At 50.2% G+C, this 25,908-nt stretch overlaps 1 protein-coding gene across 1 annotated transcript in view; it reads left to right on the top strand.

Annotated features, from left to right (window-relative positions):
• LOC120917794 (Wilms tumor protein 1-interacting protein homolog) overlaps window positions 1-25,908 on the top strand; it is a 67,269-nt gene that overhangs the window by 34,190 nt on the left and 7,171 nt on the right. The window contains exons 2-5 of the mRNA XM_040329341.1: window positions 3,309-3,410; window positions 11,305-11,372; window positions 19,231-19,293; window positions 24,786-24,916. Coding sequence (XP_040185275.1) covers window positions 3,309-3,410; window positions 11,305-11,372; window positions 19,231-19,293; window positions 24,786-24,916 — 364 coding nt within the window. The remainder of the gene's footprint in view (window positions 1-3,308; window positions 3,411-11,304; window positions 11,373-19,230; window positions 19,294-24,785; window positions 24,917-25,908) is intronic.

The following is a 25,908-nucleotide window of genomic DNA, read 5'->3' as shown; positions in this document are numbered from 1 at the left end:
AAAATAAATAAAAAGACAGAAATTTTTAAAAATATTCTGTCACAAAACTTTTGTAAATAAGTGTTTTCACTTTCACTTATGAGGTAGTACTGATTAGCACTTATACTGAGGCACTTGTATGCAGCACTGATGGGCACTCATAGGTGGCACTAATGGTCAGCACTGATCAGGAGGCACTGGCAGGCATAATTGATGGGCACAGTAGTGCCACCCCTGGTGGTCTGAAGTGGGCATCCTCAATGGGTCTGCACTGATAATCAATGCTCTGATTATCAGCACAGACCCCCCCCTTGTCAAGAGTGCAGCCGATTGGCTCTCCTCTACTCGCATCTGTCAGTGTGAGTGGAGGAAAAGCCGATTTAACCACTTCCCGCCCGGTCAATAGTAAATTGACGTCCGGGAAGTGGTTCTGTTATCCTGACTGGACGTCTATTGACGTCCAGCAGGATAACAGGCCGGCGTGCGCCCGTGGGGGCGTGCAGCACGGCGATTAGTGATGCGGGGTGTCAGTCTGACACACTGCATCTCTGTTCTCGGTAAAGAGCCTCTGGTGGAGGCTCTTTACCACGTGATCAGCTGTGTCCAATCACGATGTAAACAGGAAGAGCCGTTGACAGACGCGAGTAGAGGAGAGCCGGTCGGCGACTCTCCTGACGGGGGGTATACGCTGATTGTTTATCAGCTAAGCCCCCCCAGCAGATGCCCACACTGGACCACCAAGGAAGCCACCAGGGAAGGGGGCAACATGTGGATGGCCAGGTATGTACCCCATGGCCATCCACATGTTAAATATTCACAATAGATGCCACAAATGGGCACTGACTGGCAAAAATATAAAACAAGTGATGCCCATTGGTGCCACCTTATCAGTGCATCCATATCAGTGCCTGTAATTGAAGAAGAAAACTTATTTACAAAAGATTTTACAGAAAAAAATAAACGTATTTATTTTTTCAAAATTTTCGGGCTTTTTTAGTTGTTGCGCAAAAAATTAAAAATCGCAGATTTGATCAAATACCACCAAAAGAAAGCTCCATTTGTGGGAACAAAATGATAAAAAATTGTTTGGGTACAGTGTTGCATGACCGCGCAATTGTCATTCAAATTGCGACAGCCCTGAAAGCTGAAAATTGGCTTGGGCAGAAAGGTGCGTAAGTGCCTGGTATTGAAGCGGTTAAACGTCTTTCTGTTTACACTGTGCTCAGCTGTGATTGGACACAGCTGATCACATGCTAAAGCAGTGGTCATCAACCCTGTCCCCAGGGCCCACTAACAGGCCAGGTTTTATGTATTACCTTGGGGAGATGCAGACTAGAATACTACAAACACTGAGAAGCAAATGATATCGCCTGTGATGTATTTCAGTTATCTTGCAAACCTGGCCTGTTAGTGGGCCCTGAGGACAGGGGTTGATGAGCACTGTGCTAAAGAGCCTACGTCATGGGCTCTTTACCTAGATCAGAGATGCAGACTGACACACCACACCACCGATCGCTGCTCGCGCTCGTGGCTTATCCTGCTGAACGTCATATGACGCCCAGTCAGGATAATGAAACCACTTTCCGGCCATCATTTTTCTATGTGGCAGGCAGAAAGGGGTTAAAACCTTCCCACCTTTCACCAGGAGTCGCCCAACATTTCCTTTAAAGCGGATGTCCGCTGAAAAAAAAAATATTAAAAGTCAGCAGCTACAAATGCTGCAGCTGCTGACTTTTAATATCGGCACACTTACCTGTCCTGGAGTCCAGCGCCGTCCGCAGCACAGGAGCGCTCGTCACTCTGCTGCCCCCTCCCCGCCATACTTGGTAAGGGAACCAGGAAGTGAAGCGCTCTGGCTTCACTACCCGCTTTCCTACGGCGCATGCGCGATTCGCGCTGTGCCTGCTGACTGGCTCCCGCTGTGCTTTGGGAGCCGAGTGTTCCCAGAACACAACGGGGGGACGGGAGGTGACGTCCTGCCCGCAGACTGTGGCAGGAAGTGGGTGCAAATACCTGTCTTTGAAAGGTGTCAAATGTGACACCGGAGGGGGGAGGGTTTTCCAATCAGCGGGAGTTCCACTTTAGGGTGGAGCTCCGCTTTAGGGCTCTTTCACACGGAGCGGACCGTTTCCGGGTCCGCTCCGTGTGTCTTCATCGGCTCAGCGGGGATCCCCGCTCAGCTGTCGGCGGATAGGGCGGTCCCCGCACACAGTGCAGGGACCGCCCTGTCTCTGCTCCGCTGTCCCCTATGGGGAACCTGATGCAGACGGACCGTCTGTCCGTCTGCATCAGTTCCGCTCCGCCGAACGGAAGAAAAATAGGGTTTCTTCCGTTCGGAAAAGCGGAACCCGACTGACGCGGACACTAGCGGATGCTCCATCCGCTAACGGACGCGTCCCCATAGGGATTCATTACAAGTCCGTTAACGGACTTGTAATGAACGGACAGACGGAGCGGAAAGGGGCCATAAGCAAAAAATTCATTTTTCCCACACTCAGGACCTAGTTATGTGAATGAGCCCCTATCGAGGGCAAAACGCGTTGGGTGAGGGCAGTCTCATCTACTGGGAGAATTGATGCAAGAATGTACATGTAGTGCTGCTAATAAAAAATGATTAAAACTGATCAGGGAATCGTCCCCATCTAATATTAAAGCGGTAGTTCACCCCCCCCGACACGATTTTACCATCGAGACAGGCATTGTAGCGCGAGCTACAGTATGCCTGTCCCGATTTTTTTTAACCCCGGACTCACCTTGTAATCGGAGATCGTAGATTTCGGCTCCCGCGGGGAATGGGCGTGCCTATGGAGAGGGAGGATGATTGACGACCGGCCCTGGCACGTCACTCTCCCCGAAGACAGCCGGAGTAGGTCTCGGCTCTTCACGGCGCCTGCGCACAGGCTATGCGCACGCGTCGTGAAGAGCCAAGCCTATTTCGGCTATTTCCGGAGAAGCGTGACGCGCCAGAGCCGGCCGTCAATCATCCTCCGTCTCCATAGGCACGCCCATTCCCCGGTATCTTCGATCTACGCGTACAAGGTGAGTACGGGGGTAAAAAATTCGGGACAGGCATACTGTAGCTCGCGCTACAATGCCTGATTTTATGGTAAAAGAAAAAAAAAAAATTTTCGTTGATAGGGTGAACCCCCGCTTTAATCTCCAATTATATGGGATAATTCCCTGATCTCCGATAGAACACCTGGTACATTGGATGATTTCCTGTGTCGTCGATATATCTCTGCCAGATCCAGTCTTGCTGTGTGTGATGAGATGAGTGTTATCCGTGTAATGCCGGAGCTCTGACCGTGTCTTTTTCTCTCTCTCCGCAGGGATCTGTATAAAGTGCGGGAAGGGTGTGTACGGAGCCAGCCAGGCCTGCCAAGCCATGGGGAACCTCTTCCATACCAACTGCTTCACCTGCTGCTCTTGTGGTAAGTCCTCACTTTGTGTCTCCGCTCCGCCCGGCCCCCCACCTGGCCCTCGTGGACAGGAGAAGCTCGGTTGTGCGCACTCTCTGCACTGTGTCTGTTGGTGTCACTGATGAGCCTCTTCCTCCAGGAAATCATAACAGGAAATCTCTCCTGATTCACACAGCGTTCGCTGCCGACAGCCCGCAATCCTCAGGATGCGATGGTGACGGCGTGTCGCTGTGTGACCGACCCGCTACATCGGGCTTTTGGATAAAAATCTCCAGTAAACCAAAAATGTAAAAGGATCCTTCCTTTCCGTTTTATGACGGATGGGGAACACCTCGGCCTCTGAGGATCCCGGGACACAGAGGGGCTGGGGCTGTGTCTCTGCAGCGCTGCACTGGGGTCCTGTGACAGGTTCCCCACCAGACTGTTATTTGGGCCGCCAACAGCAAGAGGTGAGAATTCAGATTTCTTCAGTGATTTTTGGAGTTCTCCTTTAAAGTCTGTTGTCTCGCTGCCTTGGACAGTCTCCCTCCTAATTATCATGTTTCTTCCTGGTGGCGGAGGATTGCGTTCATCTGTTATTTCACATTCACACCACTTCTTCCTAATGACTGCGTCATGTTATGTGCGGAGTGCTGCCATCTGTTCAGAAAGTCGGAGAAAAAGCTCCGCAGCCTTCACCGTCCTAACTAAAGTTTTTAAAATTTGAGTTGTAAGTGGAGTGAAGGGGGAGGTGCAAGTGAGCAGTGGGAGGAGCCTATGATGGCCCAGAATTCTGACGAAAAAAACGTTGGCCAATGTGTGTGTTTATCATGTCTTCTTTCTGGAAGAATGATCAATTTTAATTTTGAGTTACTGACCAATGGGGGGGGGGGGGGGGTGGGCGGCGCATGTCGTGGTAGTTAGGGGGCGGGGCAGTGAGGAGGGGGCTGTCCTGGTTGCTGAGTTACTGACAAGCAGTGAGGAGGGGGTGGGTTTGGACCATTAAGAAGGGGGCGGGTCTGGACAGTGAGGAGGGGGTGGGTCTGGATGCTGAGTCGCTACCTGCTAGTGAGGAGGGGGCGGGTCTGGACAGTGAGGAGGGGGGGGGTCTGGATGCTGAGTCGCTCCCTGCTAGTGAGGAGGGGGTGGGTCTGGATGCTGAGTCGCTACCTGCTAGTGAGGGGGGGGCGGGTCTGGACAGTGAGGAGGGGGTGGGTCTGGATGCTGAGTCGCTACCTGCTAGTGAGGAGGGGGCGGGTCTGGACAGTGAGGAGGGGGTGGGTCTGGATGCTGAGTCGCTACCTGCTAGTGAGGAGGGGGCGGGTCTGGACAGTGAGGAGGGGGTGGGTCTGGATGCTGAGTCGCTCCCTGCTAGTGAGGAGGGGGTGGGTCTGGATGCTGAGTCGCTACCTGCTAGTGAGGAGGGGGCGGGTCTGCTAGTGAAGGGGCGGGTCTGGACAGTTAGGAGGGGGCTGGTCTGGATGATGAGTCACTGACGAGCAGTTGGGAGGGGGTGGGTCTGTACAGTGAGGAATGGGTGGGTCTGGAAGCTGGGGTCAGTATTTGCATATTGAATCTGGCTGCCCTCATCTCCTTTGAAAAATGAACTATACATTTTTCTTTAAAAAAAAAAAAAATGACTTTGTGGTCATTTATAACCAGTGTTCCCGGGTTTTGTACAGAACTGACTGTGGCCCCAGTGCTGATTGGAGGATGAACTCTCTGCTATCATCTTCTGTTACCTACACAGGAAGTGTAATGGGCAGGAAATGGGTCACAGGGAGGGGGAGGACATCCTGGACAGGACGGGGGCTAACTGACCACAGGAAGAAACAGAACTCGGGATGAGTCCAGTAATTGTGTGAATTTTCTTCCCTCCATCATTCAGCCTCAGCTATACACAGTCCACCCTAAAGATAAAGGTCCCGGCTCTGTATCTATTGAGTTCCCGGGTCTGTACACCCGTTGTGCCCATTATGATTAGTTCCCACCATCCCTGTGCTGAGTTCCTGGGTCTGTACATCTGGTGTGCCCATTATGAGGGATTCCCACCATCCCTGTGCTGAGTTCCTGGGTCTGTACACCCGCTGTGCCCATTATGAGGGGTTCCCACCATCCCTGTGCTGAGTTCCCGGGTCTGTACATCTGCTGTGCCCATTATGAGGGGTTCCCACCATCCCTGTACTGAGTTCCCGGGTCTGTACATCCGCTGTGCCCATTATGAGGGGTTCCCACCATCCCTTTGCCGAGTTCCCGGGTCTGTACATCTGCTGTGCCCATTATGAGGGGTTCCCACCATCCCTTTGCCGAGTTCCCGGGTCTGTACATCTGCTGTGCCCATTATGAGGGATTCCCACCATCCCTGTGCTGAGTTCCTGGGTCTGTACACCCGCTGTGCCCATTATGAGGGGTTCCCACCATCCCTGTGCTGAGTTCCCGGGTCTGTACATCTGCTGTGCCCATTATGAGGGATTCCCACCATCCCTGTACTGAGTTCCCGGGTCTGTACATCCGCTGTGCCCATTATGAGGGGTTCCCACCATCCCTTTGCCGAGTTCCCGGGTCTGTACATCTGCTGTGCCCATTATGAGGGGTTCCCACCATCCCTTTGCCGAGTTCCCGGGTCTGTACATCTGCTGTGCCCATTATGAGGGGTTCCCACCATCCCTTTGCCGAGTTCCTGGGTCTTTAACCCGCTGTGCCCATTATGAGGGGTTCCCACCATCCCTTTGCCGAGTTCCTGGGTCTTTAACCCGCTGTGCCCATTATGAGGGGTTCCTACCATCCCTGTGCAGAGTTCCCAGGTTTGTACACCTGCTGTGCCCATTATGAGGGGTTCCTACCATCCCTGTGCTGAGTTCCCGGGTCTGTATACCCGCTGTGCCCATTATGAGGGGCTCCCACCAACCCTGTGCTGAGTTCCTGTCTCTGTACGCCTGCTGTGCCCATTACGAGGGGTTCCCCCAGCATTTTATCACATGGTACCCTCTGTATGTGACACCCCTACCCCCCCCCCCCATGTGGCTGTATACTGTGGGGTGTCATTCTTCTCCTGTAAATGTGTGTGGGAGGAGCTCGGCACAACCAGGGTTCCGGTTCCCGGCCAGGAAAAGCTGAGACGAGGAAAGGCTCTGCTCCGTATAGAACGTCTCCTGCCGGCCGGCCGGCGCCGCACACATGGAATCTGCTGATCCCTTCCCACCTTGTGATGAATATTTGGACTCTCTGGGGGAAAGTTCCATGGGGTGACTCAGGGGGGATCCCTGCCAGCCCCGAGAGAGGGGGAGGGGGAGGGGGAATAGCGCAGGCACATGGCAGAGATTTTCCACCAGTGGAGGAATGGAACACGTAGGTCAGAGAATACAGAAGAATGTTCTCTCATAAATAAACTAATCCCCGTATTTGGGACAGAGTTGTGGGCGGGGTCTGACTTCCTGACCGCGTTCGGGTTTGTGATCGGAGTGTACGATTTATCCAGTGATTGTTTACCATTTATCATGCAGATATCGATGGCGTGCCACCAATCATTACTCATAGATGACCGCGGTTATATTGGAGCGTGTTGATTGGCTAGATAATCCAGTCCCTCCTCTTCCCCTTTTTTTTTTTTCCTTCCTCCTCTTTCATTAACATGCTAATGGCGTTGTTTAACCACTTGCCGCCCGCCAATGACGGAGACTCTTTACCACGTGATCAGCCGTGTCCAATCACGGCTGATCACGATGTAAATGGGAAAAGCCGGTAATCGGCTTTTCCTCACTCACTTCTGTCAGACCCGAGTAGAGGAGAGCCGATCGGTTGCTCCTGTGACAGGGGGGGGGGGGTTTGTGCTGATCGATCATCAGCATAGCCTTCCCCCCCCTCCCCCCCCGAGGATGCCCACTGGACCACCAGGGATGGCCATATAGACCATCAGAAATAATAAAAAAAAAAAAAAGATTCCACCCTAGACCACCAGGGATGAGGACACAAAAAATGGATGCCAATCAGTGCCCACAATGGGCATCACTGATTGGCAGGCATTGTTTGGCACTGATTGGCATCCATTAGTGCAACACATACAATAGTGCTCATCCATGCCGCCTATCCATGCTCATCCGTGCCGCCTATCTGTGCCGCCTATCTGTGCCGCCTATCTGTGCCGCCTATCTGTGCCGCCTATCTGTGCCGCCTATCTGTGCCGCCTATCTGTGCCGCCTATCTGTGCCGCCTATCTGTGCCGCCTATCTGTGCCGCCTATCTGTGCCCATGCGTGCCGCCTATCTGTGCCCATGCGTGCCGCCTATCTGTGCCCATGCGTGCCGCCTATCTGTGCCCATGCGTGCCGCCTATCTGTGCCCATGCGTGCCGCCTTATCCGTGCCCATCAGTGCAGTACCATCAGTGCCCATCAGTGCAGTACCATCAGTGAAGGAGAAAACGTACTTATTTACAATGTTTTATAACAGAAACAAAAAAAACGTTTTTTTTCGGTCATTTTTTTATTTTTTTTGCAGAAAATAAATATCCCAGAGGTGATCAAATACCACCAAAAGAAAGCTCTATTTGTGGGTACAAAATGATACAAATGTAGTTTGGGTACAGTGTAGCATGACCGCGCAATTGTCATTCAAAGTGCAACTGCGCTAAAAGCTAAAAATTGGGCTGGGCGGCAAGGTGTATAAGTGCCCGGTATGGAAGTGGTTAATATTATAACCTTTCCATTTTTATTACATAAGTTCTTGTATTCCCAGTGTTGTCCTCACTGGATCTCTGTTCTTCTCTATGTAATGCAGGCAGATCATGAGTGGTGGGAGGGGCTTGCAGGGGGCTGTACGTAGCTTCCTGAAAACATCCCCGCCCCCTGCCTCAGGGCTCTTTAGAGGAGGACTGAGTCCTGATGCAAGCAGTGGGCTGGCTCTTGGGAGGAGTTATGCAAATTTCAAAATGCCCTGATGTGGGTGGGTGTCAGTCTGGAGGAGTGGGCGGTCCTGTTTGCCTGCAGATCACTCTAAGTAACGCCCACATGTGATGTTGAACCTCCATAATTGAAATCCAGCCAATGAATTGGGCGGGACAGTCAGGCTGGGGAGGAGCTAGAGCAGGGATCTCCAAACTACGGCTGTTGCAGAACTACACATCCCATGAGGCTTTGTGAAGCTCTGACATTCACAGACATGACTAGGCATGATGGGAATTGTAGTTCCTGAACAACTGGAGGGCCGTAGTTTGAAGACCCCTGAGCTAGATGATGCTGGAGGATCTTGGAGTAGCTGCAGCTTCTAATGCACATGGTGAGAGGCTCACAGTGTGCGGTGCAGACAGAGGAAAGAGGAAGCCGTGTCAGTGGAGGAGAGGAGCCGGTACAACTGTGCAGGACTGAAGGGAAGAGCGGAGTTCCCCTTTATATCGGAGATGATTGCGGTGAGTGTGGTGAGGATTAGTGCGCCGGTGAGGTGACGGCCCAGCTGCGTCACCCGCCACTCCCTGCCCTTCCTTGAGGGTCTCCAGTGAGGACCGAACATTCCTCTGTAGCTATTTAGGTCTCGGGAACAAGCGGCCTTTTGTGCGAGCGCGGCGTGTACTCGTGTCCCGGGCACTGCGGGGGCGACACGATTCTGCGGCTTAGAATAATATTTAGTATACTCTGCGCAGAGCGGCTCATCGATCCCCCGGCACTCGCTGCGTCCTGCCTGATCACATGTGAGGCCTGGAGGTCCCTCCTCGCTTCCAAATGCCAAATCACAGCGTGAGGAGCAGATGGGAGCCGAAATCACATTTACACCGGCATTGCTGAGCGACGCGCAGTGCAAAATCCATGGTTTTGTTGTAGCGCCGGACACAGACGATGGTCTGTCATAGTTAGATTAACCCCTTCCATACAGGGCACTTATACACCTTCCCGCCCAGACCAATTTTTAGCTTTCAGCGCTGTCGCACTTTGAATGACAATTGCGCAGTCATGCTACACTGTACCCAAACTAAATTTGTATCATTTTGTACCCACAAATAGAGCTTTCTTTTGGTGGTATTTTATCACCTCTGGGATTTTTATTTTCTGCAAAAATAAATGACCGAAAATTTTGAAAAAAAAAACATTTTTTTTTGTTTCCGTTATAAAACATTGTAAATAAGTACGTTTTCTCCTTCACTAATGGGCACTGATGGTACTGCACTGACTGGCACTGATAAGGTGGCACTGATGGGCACCGATGAGGTGGCACTGATTTGGTGGCATTGATGATGGGCACCAATATGTGCCACTGATGGGTGGCAGGGATAGGCGGCACGGATGGGCAGGGATAGGTGGCACGTATGGGCACTGGTAGGCGGCATAGATGGGCACTAACTAATGTGTTGTACTAATGGATGCCAATCAGTGATGCCCATTGTGGGCACTGATTGGCATCCATTATGTGTCATCCCTGGTGGTCTAGGGTGGCATACCTTTGATTTAAATCCTATGGTGGTCCAGTGGGCATCCTCAGGGGGGGGGCTGTGCTGATAATTGATCAGCACAAACCCCCCCCTGTCAGGAGAAAGAAAGAATTGCAGTCCATGTAAAGCTGGTCTGTCCTCCGCCGGGGAGTGACTGGATCCAGCAGGAGGTGTTGGGTCGTTTTTCTCGGCCACTTCCTGTAGGGGGCGACCCTGCTGATATGCCCTCCTGGAGTGTGGGAGAAAACCGGAGTACCTGGAGGAAAATCGCACAAGCACAGGAAGAACATGCAGATGGGGGTCCCAGCGGGGATTTTAAGCACAGACCCCGGTGCTGCAAGGCAGAAGCGCTAAACACTAAGGCCCAGATTCACAGAGAGCAAGGCGCACATTACGCCGCCGTAGAGCAAACACCGTACGGCACGCCAACGTGGCGCCAGCATTGCATTCAGCAAGCCAGTGCTCCCAACGCTGCGCCGGCGTGGGTTTCGAAGGCGCATGCCGGCGTAGGTGGAAGTGGGCGTGACCCCATGCAAATGATGGGCCGAGCGCCAGACAGGTACGTATCACAAACTGCGCATGCGCCGTGACGTAGACGCAAGCACAGCACCCCTCTGCGCCTGCTCACAACCCCGCCGGCACAACTGCCTAAGCTACGTCGGATCACCGCGTACGCCGTGAACATAACGTACGCCCAGCCAGACACACGTCCAACGCACAATACGCCGGCTTGTGTTCCCTGGTGTAAACCTGTGCTTGTCTGTTGCCGGGTTGCACCTCATTTATGGGGAATAACTTAACGCCGGACGTACAACTTGCGCGCATCTCGCGTAGCATGCGCCGAGCACACGCACGTTCGTGAATCGGCGTATTTCCCTCATTTGCATGTTTGAATGGCTAATCAATGGGAGCAGCACCATGCGCCCAGCCCATATGTGCGCCCACCCTACGCCGGCATGTGCAAGCTACGTTGGCGGGGTGTAGCCTGTTTTTAGGTGCATGTTGGTTCGTGGGTCTGCCGCACACATACGCCGGCGCACATTTGCACTTGCGTCGGCGTAACGTCCTATACGTCGGTGTAAGTGCTTTGTGAATCTGGGCCAATGCCACTATGTATGTGATGATTTCATACTCCTTTTGTGATCCGATGTTCATATTTATTACACTGCATGGGATTATCAGACTGGGATCGGGGACTGCGGACGTTCCCGGCCCTGAAGAAATGTGCGCAGTCTATGAAACGCGTCAATATGATTTTATGTATATCTGAGAATTGCTTCAATGAAATGTGAAAGCCTCTCCGATGTGATGGGTGGATGTAGATCACGTCGTCCCGGAACTTTCCTTTATTGGATGTGGACAGGATGCTTTATAATATCTGCTTCTTATGAAATGATTGTACGGCTGTCAGTGCTGAATGCACATGATGTATGGAGGGATCTGATTGGTTGGATCTTTTCCTGCTGTGTTATGGGAGTCTCACTGATCCCTCTTTGTGTTCCTTCCATCAGGGAGAAGATTACGGGGGAAGGCCTTCTACAACGTCAACGGAAAAGTCTACTGCGAGGAAGATTTCCTGGTGAGTGCGGCCGCTTTCCGGTGTGTAATTTGGGGCTGAAACTGAAAATGCAGGATGCACATGACCGAAAACCAAAAATGACAGTTTAAAATGTTTATTAATAATAATATTATTATTAATAAAAAATATATATATATATATATATATATATATATATATATATATATATATATATATAATTAATAAAACCTTTTTATTTTTTTATGGTTAATAATTTATATATATATTTTTTTTTTTTCTTTTATAAAAATTATTAACCATTAAAAAATGTTTTTTATTCATATAATTTTTTTATATATATATAAAAATAAAAAACATTTTTTAATGGTTTAATAATTTTTATAATAATAGAAAAAAATATATATATAAATTATATTATTAATAAAAAACATTAATTTTTTAATGGTTAATAATTTTTATAATAAAAAAAAAAAAAATTATATATATATATATATATATATATATATATATATATATATATATATATATATATAAAATATTTTAAGAATATTATTTATAAACATTTTAAACTGTCATTTTTGGTTTTCAATAATACATTGTTTGTTTTTTTATTGTTAATATTATTTATTAAAATTATTTATTATTATTATTTAACCCCTGCTAGCGGCCGAAAGAGGGGTTAAAAGCGCCTGCAAGGCGACGCTTTGCCAGCGGTTCAGCAGCGCGGCCCATTGATTTCAATGGGCAGGGGAGTGCCTTAGGAGCAGTGTATACACCGCTCCTAAAGCGCTGCAAAGAAGCTGCTTGCAGGACTTTTTCTTGACGCCCTGCCAGCGCAGCGCCCCAGTGTGGAAGCACTCAGGCTTTCACATTGGGATTGCAGATGAGGCTTTTTTTCAGGCGCTATTTTTAGCGCTAAAGTGCCTGAAAAACGCACCCAGTGTGAAAGGGGTCTAATGGGCTGTATTTTGGCTCCAGTAAAAAAAAAATAAGCTGTACTGAGCATTTTCAAGCTGCAGTGTGCAAGAAAATCTCAAGAAAAATGCAGCCCTTCACACTGGTCCATTGCGCTTCCGTTGTGGTGTTTAAAAATCTTTGCTTGCTGCATTTTTGGGCAGTTAAAAATAAAAAATGCACCGAAATCGCACCTCTCTGTTGAAATGCATTGAAAACGCATCAATAACTCGCCTGTTTTTAATGCTTTTTTTGAGTCGCATAACCTATGAAAGACACCCCATAAGCACTATAATATCGCTGCACAATCGCCTGCGTTTTCGCCACCTTTTCCTCTTATCGGCAAAATGCCAATAACCCCATTTTCAGCCGATTATGTTTCGCCACCGAAATTTCTGTGCATCTCCTAATGGAGATGAGGCATTGCTGCAGCTCGCAGACGGAGTGTGCCCAGCTGGGGGGGGGGGGGAGAAGCATTGCTGCAGCAGCTTAGACAGTGTGCCCAGTTTGGGGGTGGTGATGGAGAAGATTTCTGCAGCTCACAGAAGCACAGTGTGCCCAGCTAAGGGTGGTGGTGGGGAAGTGGAGGGGTACTGCTGCAGCTCACAGTGTACCCAGCCAGGGGTGGTTGAGGGCATTGCTATGGCTAACAGAGTGTGCCCTGCTGTTCGGGGGGCACTGCTGCAGCTCAGTCTGGCTGGCAGGAGGAGAGTGTCTTAGCTAGGGGAATGGTGGGGGGTATTGCTGCAGCTCACAGGTGGGAGAGTGTGCCAAGCTGTTAGGAAGGGTGGTGGGGGGCACTGCAGTGTGCAGGTGGATAGTGCCCAGGTGTGAGGGGGTACTGCTGCAGTCTGGCTGACAGGCCAAGTGTGTGTTAGCTTAGCTAGGAGGGTGGTGGGGGCAAGTCGCAGACAGCATGCCCACCTGGGGGAATGGGGGACACTGATGCAGCTCACAGTCGGGCTGGCAGGGATAGGGTGAGTCTTGGCTATGGGGTGGTAGTTGGGCATCGCTGCAGCTTGCAGACAAAGTGCCCAGCATTGAGGGCATGTGGACTGTTTTTCAGCTTGCAGTCTGTCTGGCAGCGTGCCCCAGCTGGGAGGGTACTGCAGAGCACAGGGGCAGATTCTGTGTTTGTCATCCTTGTGACACGGGGAGGGCGTGGGATGGGAAATAATAGAAGGGGGCAGGACGGGTCATTCCACTATCCCAGGCTCGGGGCGCAGACATTCCCAGGGACAAGCTGTCAGCCAGAGAACACTTCCTATTGGCTTCTTTGCTCCTCAAGGAATAATCCTGTCTCCCCCCCCCCCCCCCCCCCCCCCCCCCCCCCCCCCCCCCCCCCCCCCCCCCCCCCCCCCCAGACGTGGCTCAGGGGCCAGTAACACATTCCATTTCCCCAGCCAGGAGCCCCTGTGACAGGCAGGAAAGTAGGAGGTGTCAGAGCCGGGCCCCAGCGATGGATCTGAATTCCTCACCCATAGTCCTCTCTGTTCTGCTCCTCCAGGCTTCTTCCTGTACAGCAGGGATATGCAATTAGCGGACCTCCAGCTGTTGCAGAACTACAATTCCCATGAGGCATAGCAAGACTCTGATAGCCACAAGCATGACACCCAGAGGCAGAGGCATGATGGGACTTGTAGTTTTGCCACAGCTGGAGGTCTGCTAATTGCATATCCCTGATGTACAGTATAAAGTATCGCACACTCTCCAGGACAGCGGGGGACAACCCTCGCAAAGATATGGAGTAAGTGAGAAAAGGACCCTGGTGGAAGCTGAGCCCGGGGGCCCCAGTGCTGCAGGGCCACACTTTGCTGCCTTCCTTTTATCCTCCTGGCTGGAATTGATTTGTAATCGATCGTCTTCATACAACATTCAGGAATGATCGGTCATTTCTTTCTTTTAGTTTTCAGCTATGGGTCATCGATCTGTTACATGGGGGGGGGCCCCACGGAGGAGGAAGTGAACATTGGCACATTGGCTTCCCAGCTGGTATTTCGGCTGACAAAGCGGTGATCTCGCCCACATCTGGGCACAGACACCGACGGGCTTTACTGGTTTTGTCTGCCGCGTGTCTTCCGGGTAAACAATGCTCCTTTGTTGGCGGCTCCAGAGACGGCCGATGTTATTACTGCTGTCTCTGAGCCGCGGGCGCTGTGGTGGGAGGTGAGGGGTTAACGAAACTTGTGGCCGGTGACTCATTATTTGTGGAAATGAGCGGATTACATGTTATCCAACCCGGGTATGTGGGGGGGGGGGGAGATACTGAGCCCTGTGTGTGTGTTTAGGGGGGACACTGAGCCCTGTGTTGAAGGGGGAGGGTCATGAGCCATGCCTTAGATCTGTGTGGGGACGAGGGACACTGAGCCCTCTGTTGTCAGGGGGGGGGGGATGCTGTGGGGGGTGCTGACTCCACTATGGGGGACGACACTGAGCCCTCGAGGGGGGGTTTGATGCTGAGCCCTCTGTGCTGGAACTGGTACGGCACTGAAGCCCTCTGTGGTTGGGGTGGGGGTGCTGACTCCTCTGTGGGGGAAGACACTTAGCCCTCGGGTGTGTTGGATGCTGAGCCCTCTGTGTGGTTGGGGCGGGGTGCTGACTCCTCTGTGGGTTGATGACACTGAGCCTTGGGGGGGGGGTTGGATGCTGAACACTCTGTGGTCGGGGGGATGCTGAGCACTCTGGGGAGGGGGGTGGATGCTGAACCCTCTGGTCGGGAGGGGGGGGGAGTGCTGAGCCCTCTGTGGGGGACGACACTGAGCCCTGGGGGGGGGTTTGGATGCTGAGCCCTCTGTGGTCGGGGGTACGCTGAGCCCTCTGTGGTCGGGGGTACGCTGAGCCCTCTGTGGTCGGGGGTACGCTGAGCCCTCTGTGGTCGGGGGGACTCTGAGCCCTCGGGGGGGGGGGGGGTTGGATGCTGAGCCCTCTGTGGGGGATGACACTGAAACCCTCAGGGGGGGGGGGGGTTCATGCTGAACCCTCTGTGGTCGGGAGGGGGGGGGTGTGCTGAGCCCTCTGTGGCGGACGACACTGAGCCCTCGGAGGGGGGGGGGGGGGTGTTAGATGCTGAGTCCTCCTGTGGGGGACAATGACACTAAGCCTTGTCTATGGGGGAGGGGGGTTCCAAGGCCTCTGTGTGTTTGGGGGGGGGGGGAGACACTGAGCCGTCTGTGTGGGATGGGGGCAAGGACCCTGAGCTGTATTTGTAGGGGGGGGGGGGTGAGCCTTGTGTATGTGAATGGGAAAGAGGTAAGGTGAGGGGCCTAATGGGTTAGAAATGGGGGGGGAATCATCTGTCCGGCTCACTGATATTGTTGCAGTATAACGTTGAACATTCGGCGCGGTTCGTATCGCACAATATTTTTCCATACTGGTGTCGCCATGATGGTGTTTGTTGCGGTGACGGTGTTCATTTTTTGCCTCTGGTCCGTTTTCGCGGTCGGGTTGCTGTAATTGGGTCATTAAAGGTGATTTTAAATGTCTTCTTTTTTTTCTGGTGTGATGAATTGGTTTTGCGGTGTGACGTGGAGCCGTGAAATCGGTTTGTGTTGGAGATTCTACTACTGAAATCTGAAATTACCAAGCCAAATCCTCGGTACTCAGCGGAGTCCCCCTTTATGTTGGTCAGATCATTGTGCCAATGTTGGGAAGAAGCTGCTGGTCACATGACCTCCAGGTGGCAGAGTGTCAGCTCTCCCGCTCTGTGCTGTGATACGGGGGGTCCCCCCACCTGTCGCTCTGGAACACTGTGCTGCCAGATGATCGGAGATTTGATCTTCAGTGACTCACCAACCTTCTGCTATTTAAAAATATCCCTCTGGGCGGCCGGTGGTGTGACTGGGTGACGGCTCAGCGTTTCCTGGCACATGGCGGCTCCTCACACTTTCCTGGAAGTTTCGCTCTGCTTAGGCAAAGAGAACCTGTCTACAGAGACCTGACACTTTCCATCACATTTGTATGAATATCCCTGAGCATGTTCCATTCTGGGCCCTCCTGAGTGCGTTTTGTCACATGGTCTCTTCCAGAGCTAGCCCAATCAGAAGCCGTTTTGACTTCCCTTAGGGCCAAAACAACAAATCGATTTATTCGACAACTAATCAGTTATAAAAATGGTTGTCAACTATTTTCCTAATCGATTAATGCAGCGTAGGTGTGATCGCAGTTCTTGCACGTTTTGATCTGCGGCCCCATAGACTCTATTAGGTCATGTGCTTTTAGCCCACTTGGCTTCTAACTTCAGCTTGTTGAATTAAGCTTTGACAATAAAACCTGGAAGCTGATTGGTTACTATACAGAGGTGCACCAGATTTTAGTGCCCCTGCATCACTGCTGCCCATCCATGCCACCTACTAGTGCTGCCTATCGTGCCTCCTACTAGTGCCCCACATCGGTGCTGCCCATCCATGCCACCTACTAGTGCCCCGCATCGGTGCTGCCCATCCATGACACCTACTAGTGCCCCTCATCGGTGCTGCCCATCCATGCCACCTACTAGTGCCCCTGCATCAGTGCTGCCCATCTATGCCATCTACTAGTGCTGCCCATCTATGCCATCTACTAGTGCTGCCCATCTATGCCATCTACTAGTGCTGCCCATCTATGCCATCTACTAGTGCTGCCCATCTATGCCATCTACTAGTGCTGCCCATCCATGCCATCTACTAGTGCTGCCCATCTATGACATCTACTAGTGCTGCCCATCTATGCCATCTACTAGTGCTGCCCATCTATGCCACCTACTAGTGCTGCCCATCCAGGCCACCTACTAGTGCTGCCCATCCAGGCCACCTACTAGTGCCCCCGCATCGGTGCTGCCCATCCAGGCCACCTACTAGTGCCCCCGCATCGGTGCTGCCCATCCAGGCCACCTACTAGTGCCCCCGCATCGGTGCTGCCCATCCAGGCCACCTACTAGTGCCCCGCATCAGTGCTGCCCATCCATGCCACCTACTAGTGCCCCTGCATCAGTGCTGCCCATCCATGCCATCTACTAGTGCTGCCCATCCAGGCCACCTACTAGTGCCCCTGCATTGGTGCTGCCCATCCAGGCCACCTACTAGTGCCCCAGCATCGGTGCTGCCCATCCAGGCCACCTACTAGTGCCCCCGCATCGATACTGCCCATCCATGCCACCTACCAGATCATCAGTGCTGCCCACCCATGCCTCCCACTAGTGCCCCAGAATCTGTGCTGCCCACCCATGCCTCCCACTAGTGCCCCAGAATCTGTGCTGCCCATCCATGCCTCCTACTAGCGCCCCAGAATCTGTGCTGCCCATCCATGCCACCTACTAGTGCCCCCCCCCCAGTTCTGCCTCATCAGTGCCGCCTATTTGCGCACATCAGTTAAAATTACCAGTTTGCAAACTTGTATAACAAACTGATATTTTATTTTTTTAATTCTCCATCTTTTTTCGTTCGTTTAGCAAAAAAAAAACAGTGGTAATTTATATATGACCAAAAGAAAGCTTTGTTTGTGTGGGGGAAAAAAAAAGAAAATTTCATTTGGGTACAGTGTTGTATGACCGCAATTGTTCAAATGGAAATTGGTCTGGACAGGAAGGGGGTATAAGTGCTGGTTAAACAAAGTCCTTGGATTCTACTTTAAATATACCATTGAGGGTGTGTTTTGTTACATGTGTCCAAAAAATACCAGTTGATCCTGCCTGAAATCTTGTGAGCTGATCACTTTCTGAACTCTGTGCCGCTTTTATATCCATTACATTGTTCTCACTTTGTACCCGTTGGACTACAGAACACCTTCCCTCTCTGATTTGAACATGGGAGTTGCTCTGTAGTCCTGTCTTAGTGTGACAACGCTTCCCCTCCATGGAAACATTAGTAAGTGGGTGTTGTCATCTTAGGACAGGAAGTGTGTTACTGGCAGGATACCAAGGTGAAAATGAAGGGGATGAAGATACTGGGCCATATTCTCAAACAAGTTACGCCGGTGTATCTACTGATATACCGGCGTAAATCGAATTTCCCGCCGGCGTATCATTATTTTGTATTCACAAAACAAGATACGCCGGATTTAGGCTAGGATTCGACTAGTGTAAGTCGCCGCCGGCCGCTAGGTGGCGTTTACGTTCAGGTCTCATTTGTTTATGCAAATGAGCCTGATACGCCGATTCCCGAACGAAATCGCGTCACATTACCGTAGTTTTGCGTAAGCGTAAGGTTACCCCTGCTATATGAAGGGTAACCTTACGCCTGTCCCACGTATGCCATGTTAAGTATGGCGTCGGGTCCGCGTCGTCTTTTCCCGTCGGGTACGTCATTTTACTAAGTCGTTCTTGAATACGACTTTACGTCAATGACGCACACGTCGGCGTCATTGACGTTTTCCGCCGAGAACTGGAGCATGCGCACTGGGCTATTTTTAGCCCGGCGCAGTTCGATCGAAACGAGGGCGCGCTTAATTAAAAATACAAGCCGCCCCCTTGGAATTACACGGGGATACGCCGGGCCAATTACACTACGCCGCCCCAAACTACGGAGCAAGTGTTTGGGGAATACGGCACTTGCTCCTGTAAGTTGGGGCGGCGTCGTGTAAATGGCTTGCGCTACCGCCGCGGGAAAACTACAAGAATCTGGCCCACTGAAAGCTTGCAAACCAATGCAGTCAACACATCTAAAAACTTGTAAACTGCAATATATATATTTTTGTTTTTTGGTTTACGTAGACTAGGGGTTGTCAACTGTGGTAAAACTACAACTCCCATCATGCCTCAGCCTCTGGTAATCATGTCTGTTGTGCAGTGACTCATGGGACTTGTAGTTTGACAACAGCTCTAAGGTCGCTCACCCCTAACGTAGGCAATAACAGGAGGTCGTGCTTCATTTGCTCTGGTCATTTTACATTTCGGGGAGGTGTGGTTGTATTTCTCGGTTGGAATTGTTCACTCGCTAATCCTTCCCCCAATTTTCTCTTCTCTTTGCAGTATTCCGGCTTCCAGCAGACGGCAGACAAATGTTTTGTGTGCGGCCATCTTATCATGGAAATGGTAAGTGTAATCCCTGCTATTGACACGTCTCTGCTCAGAAGAGTCTCAATAGCCCTGCCTTGTTCCCGCCCACGAGGAACTCCACATTTTCAGCAATCCCACTGCTAAAGACACACAGCGCTGCTCAGTCAATACCTTGAAACTGACTCTGATCTCGCCCTTGTGAGGAGATGTGTTAATTGAGAGCTCGCTGACGAGCCCATCAAAGCTGTGACGCTATTGGCTAAAACAGGGTTCGACAAATCCAGGTCGCCATGGCGACTAGAAATAGGGTCCTAGCGACTTGGCTTGGAAGTGGGGAGCCGTTGGTATTACAAGTTATTACCACCAGATGTGTAAGCTTGCGCCATCTGGTGGTGGCCGTTGGTATTACAAGTTAAGCATTACAAGTTAAACAGCAATTCTAATGTAATTTTTCACTATTTTCACTGCCATCTTATTCCCTCTAATTAGAACCCCCAAACATTATATATATTTTTTATCCTAACACCCTAGAGAATAAAATGGCGATCGTTGCAATACTTTCTGTCACGTCGTATTTGCGCAGCGGTCTTGCAAGCGCACTTTTTTGGGAAAAAATTACACTTTTTTTAATTTAAAAAATAAGACGACAGTAAAGTTATCCCCATTTTTTTAATATTATGAAAGCTAATGTTACGCCGAGTAAATTGATACCCAACATGTCACGCTTCAAAATTACGTCCGCTCGTGGAATGCCGACAAACTTTTACCCTTTAAAATCTCCATAGGCGACGTTTAAAAAACTCTACAGGTTGCATGTTTTGGGTTAGTGGAGGTCTAGGGCTAGAATTATTGCTCTCGCTCTACCAATCGCGGCGATACCTCACATGTGTGGTTTGAACACCGTTTACATATGCGGGCGCTGCTCACGTATGTGTTCGCTTCTGCGCGCAAGCTCGTCGGGACGGGGCGCGTTTTCTGGCTCCTAACTTTTTTAGCTGGCTCCTAGATTCCAAGCAAATTTGTCAAACCCTGGGCTAAAGAGTCCTGGTAATGTGTCCCCATGCCAGCTAGCCACAACAGGCCCCATAAATATGAATGCAGGCTCTGTCCATTATGTAGCAAAGGCGATTATATCCCTTTAACCACTTGGGATCCGCCTGCCGTCAATTGACGGCTACAGTGCGGATCCCAATTTCCAAACCGCCGTCAATTGACGGCCGCCCCTTAGGGCGGTCCCCGCGCGCGCTCCAGAGCGCGCTGCGGGGAAAATCTGTGTTGGCCGTGTCCCTCGGACACAGCCAATTACAGATCGCCGCGAACGGCCAATCAGAGTGGCCGTTCGCGAGGCGATCTGTGCGGCCAATGAGAGAGGATCTCATATGTAAACATATGAGATCATCTCTCATTGCCGTTTTACACAGAGACAGCGGTGCTGTCTCTGGAGAGGAGACGGATCTGTGTCCCTTGTACATAGGGACATAGATCGGTCACCCCCCCCAGTCACCCCCCCTCCACCTACAGTTAGAACACTAAGCAGGGATACATTTAACCCCTTCCTCACCCCCTAGTGTTAACCCCTTCAATGCCAGTCACATTTATACTGTAATTAGTGCATATTTATAGCACTGATCGCAGTATAAATGTGAATGGCGCCAAAAATGTGTCCGATGTGTCCGCCATAACGTCGCAGTCCATTAAAAATCGCAGATCGCCGCCATTTCTAGTAAAAAAAATAATTAAAAAAAAAGAATTCTGTCCCCTATTTTGTAAGCGCTATAACTTTTGCGCAAACCAGTCGCTTATTGCGATTTTTTTTTTTTTTTTTTTTACCAAAAATATGTAGAAGAATACGTATCGGCCTAAACTGAGAAAAAAAAATGTTATTTTTTTTTTAAATTGGGATATTTATTATAGCAAGAAGTAAAAAATATTGTATTTTTTTCAAAATTGTCTCACTTTTTTGTTTATAGCGCAAAAAATAAAAACCGCACAGGCGATCAAATACCACCAAAAGAAAGCTCTACTTGTGGGGAAAAAAGGACGTCAATTTTGTTTGGGAGCCACGTCGCACGACCGCGCAATTGTTAGTTAAAGCGATGCAGTGCCGAAAGCTGAAATTTCACCTGGGCAGGAGGGGGGTATATGTGCCCAGTAAGCAAGTGGTTAACCACTTAATCTTTCCTCCCAGGTGCTGCAGACACGTTGTTGTTGTGAACTGAGTGGCGCATACTTCCTCTGAAGCTGTGAATCGGTGCGCTAATCCCCCCTCCCCTGCTGACGTCGCGTGCTGGCAGGCTCAGCACCGCGTCTCTCACGAGTTCCTCATACGTGCAAAGACATGTTTGGCTGCTGTTTATGTCTGTGCGGCATGCGAGGAGCGACGTCGTGTCTTTTATACCTTTTTTATCTCATCCTGCCGAGGACGGCCCCAGGCGTTTTAGCAGTCACTAGCTCCGTGTCAGCGTTTAGTCACGGTCGTGTGAAGACGCGCGCTCCCTCTCGCCCGCAGGGATGTTTGTTCTTGTGTTTTAGTGACTGTATCTTATTTCATCCCCACACGGTCCGGCATTGAATTCCTTCCCTAGACTACAGAACATGGCCCACCAGCAGGGATCGCTCCCCTTTGTCCCAAAAATGATAGGGTGACCCGTTACTGGGTATCATTAAACAGACACTGGATTCAAGTCTTGTAGGCAATTTAAATATGACCTCCATCCTTCCCTTCAGCCTTGTACAGCTGTACAGACTCCTCTATGGTACTGAAATGGCTTCCTCTGATTTCACTGCACACTGTGAGCTTCTCACAATGTGCATTAGAAGCTGCAACAAGTCAGAGCCTGCACATTTCCTGGCTGGAGGACATCTAGCACAGCGGTCCTCAACCCTGTCCTCGGGGGGGCCACTAACAGGCCAGGTTTGCAAGATAACTGAAATACATCACAGGTGATATCATTTGCTTCTCAGCGATGGTAGTATTCTAGTCTGCATCTCCCCAAGGTAATACATAAAACCTGGCCTGTTAGTGGGCTCTGAGGACGGGGTTGATCTAGCATCAGGGGTCTCAAACTGACGGCACTCCAGCTGTTGTGAAACTACAAGTCCCATTATGCCCCTGCCTGTGGGAGTCATGCTTGTAATAACTGTCAGCCTTGCAAAGCCTCATGGGACTTGTAGTTTCGCAAAAGGTTGAGGGCCTCCGGTTTGAGACCCCTGAAAGTTGTTTCCTCCCCAGCGTGACTGTAAACGCACACGCACACACACTTTTTGATTCAGTCCTTTTAATCTTAGAGGCTCAGCATTGCATGAAGGTGTTGCCTAGTGTGATTTGCATGCAAATACAACCTGCCTAGGAAGGTGTCCACTCCTCCTCCTCTAGACTGATCTCAACTTATCAAGACATTTTGATATTTGCATAACCCCTCCCGCGGTCCAGCCCACTGCTTGCATCACCAAGCTTTTCTGAACTCATTAACCACTTGAGACCCGCGCTATTGACAAAAGACGTCAACAGCGCAGCTCTCAAGTGCCAACTGGACGTCTTTGGACGTCTTTTAAAGTGCATTACCCGCGCGTGCCTCTGGGGGGCGCGCAGCGGGTAAACACTCTCCCGGCGCATCACTGGGAAGCCGATGCGTGTACCTGGCGGCCGCGATGTCCGCCGGGTACACGCGATCGTCGGGAACACAGCAGGGACGTGGAGCTCTGTGTGTAAACACAGAGCTCCACGTGCTGTCAGAGGAGAGGAGACCGATGCTGTGTCTCTTGTACATAGGGACACAGCATCGGTCACCTCCCCCAGTCACCCCCCCTCCCCCCACACAGTTAGAACACACCCAGGATACACATTTAACCCTTCCTCACCCCCTAGTGTTAACCCCTTCCCTGCCAGTCACATTTATACAGTAATTGGTGCATTTTTATAGCACTGATCGCTGTATAAATGTGAATGGTCCCAAATTTGTGTCAAGTGTCCGATACGTCCGCCGCAATATCGCAGTCCCAATAAAAATCGCAGATCGCCACCATTACTAGTAAAAAAAAAATAATAAAACAAAATCCTAATTCTGTTCCCCATTTTGTAGGCGCTATAACTTTTGCGCAAACCAAAAATACGTAAAAAAATACGTATCGGCCTTAACTGAGAAATTTTTTTTTTTTTTTTAATTGGGATATTTATTATAGCAACAAGTAAAAAATATATATTTTTTTTTTAAATTGTCGCTGTTTTTTTTGTTTATAGCGCAAAAAATAAAAACCGCAGAGGTAATCAAATACCACCAAAATAAAGCTCTATTTAAGGGGAAAATAGGACGTCAATTTTGTTTGGGAGCCACATCGCGCAAATGTCAGTTAAAGCGACGCAGTGCCGGAAGCTGAAATTTCGCCTGGGCACGAAGGGGGTTTATGTGCCCAGTAAGCAAGTGGTTAAAGCACAGCCAAGATTCCTGAGCCCTGATGGAGGAGTTTGTTTGGCCCCCAAAACATGTTGGCTTTTTTCTGCTATTGACCAGTAAACAGGCAAAACGAGCCCTGGTTCACACTAGTGCGGCTTTGAAATTGCGCTACTTCAGCGTAATTTCGAAGCCACCAGATCAGTGCGATTTTTTTTTTTTTTTTTTTTTTTTTTTTTTTTTTATTGTGACTTCATTTAACGGAAGTCAATGAAATCGCAAAAAGGTAAAGCAGGAACCTTTTTCAAAGTTGTTGCGACTTGAGTTGCAACTATTTGAACTGTCGGCAATGGAGTGCAACTTGTCATGCGATTTTTGAACTGTGAAAGTGCATGACAAATCACACTGGTGTGAACCAGAGAACTCCTGGGTCTTTAATTTTGAATGGATTGGGGCTTTATTGTGTAGATATCCTAGGTTCTCAACCTCGGTCCTCAAGTACCCCCAACAGGCCATGGCTGTCCAAAATACCAAGCTGTTGACCAGTGGCGGTGCGGCGCAGGGGGGTGCATTTTTGGAAGCACCTGATTAGAGCCATAGGCTCTAATAGGCTTCATAAAAGGTGAACTGCGAGTGCAGACACAGAGCATTGCACTCGCAGTTCACCCAGGTGGGTTAGACCAGTGAATCAATATTCGCTATTCTAACACCTCGCCAATCAGGAAGCGTGGGTGTGTTACCTGTCACTTGATAGGCATCCAATCACAGCACCTGTCGTTTCAGCCAATCGGGAGGAGACGCGTGGAGGACACAGCTTGCCGCAGTCACCCACTGCCCCAACGATATAGGGTAATTCCCGGGCAGACGGCGGGAGGGGGGGGGGGGGGTCACGGTGTCCACTTTTGATGGACAGAGTGGCTGATTATTTATTTATTTATTTATATATATATATATATAATTTTCATGATTTCAGGTTTTTCCTTCATCTTGTACAGTTGCCTTAAAACATGGCCTGTTGGGGGTACTTGATGACTGAGGTTGAGATCCACGGTTCTATTAGATGGGTCGTTCCATCATGCAATTCCTTTGCCTAGCCTGGGGCTGCCTCCTTACATTAACCTGTCTGTCTGTTCTCAGATCTTGCAGGCCCTGGGGAAGTCGTATCATCCTGGCTGTTTCCGCTGCGTGGTGTGTAACGAGTGCCTGGACGGCGTCCCCTTCACTGTAGACGTGGAGAACAACATCTACTGCGTCAAAGATTATCACACGTAAGATCAACGTCTGCTGACCGCAGGGAACAAGAGAGAGCGTGGGTAGGGGAGGGTTCAGGCTCTGCTATCAAACACTGCTGGGCAAACGCCACATTTACATGGCACGACTTTTATTTAATGCCCCCCCCCCCCCCCCCCCCCCCCCCCCCCCCCCCCCCCAGTCCCAAATGAATGTTTAATGCTTGAATAACCTTTGGCCGGTCCTGAACACTGACCTGTTCCAGCCCTTATGATCTCATGGTGAGGAATGTGGTCAACTGATTGCTTTATTATTTATAGCACCATCCTCTACCTGGATACAAACCAGAGGGAGTGATACAGATAACACAAGTACACAAAAACTTTCAAGTGCCAATGAATAGCAAAAAGATATTGGCCCGGATTCAGATACATTGGTGTATCTTGGCGGCGGGCGTAACGTATCTCAGATACGTTACGCTGCTGTAAATTAGGGCGCAAGTTCCGTATTCAGAAAGAACTTTGGCCCTATGTTACGGCAGCGTAACGTATGTGGTCCGGCGTAAGCCCGCCTAATTCAAATGTGGATGATGTGGGCGTGTTTTAATTAAATTTAGTGTGACCCCACGTATTTGACGTTTTTTAATCCCAGTGCGCATGCGCCGTTCTTGAAAGAATCCCAGTGCGCATGCTCGAAATTACGCTGCAAATCGTCAATGCTTTAGAATTGAACGTAACTTACCCTATTCGCGAACGACTTACGCAAACAACGTAAAATTTTCAAAATTCCACGCGGGAACGACGTCCATACTTAACATTGGATACCCCTCATATAGCAGGGGTAACTTTACGCTGGAAAAAGCCGAATGTAAACAACGTAAAAAAAATGCGCCGGGCGGACGTACGTTTCGGAATCGGCGTATGGACCTAATTTGCATATTCCTTGCATAAATATACGGAAGCGCCACCTAGCAGCCAGCGTAAATATGCAGCCTAAGATACGACGGTGTAAGACACTTGCGCCGGTCGGA

Source organism: Rana temporaria, chromosome 11 (assembly GCF_905171775.1).
Source record: "Rana temporaria chromosome 11, aRanTem1.1, whole genome shotgun sequence".
In the NCBI taxonomy this organism is placed as follows: Eukaryota; Metazoa; Chordata; class Amphibia; order Anura; family Ranidae; genus Rana; species Rana temporaria.
The sequence above is the reverse complement of the archived record's forward strand: the minus strand, read 5'-3'. Positions and strand labels throughout refer to the sequence as shown.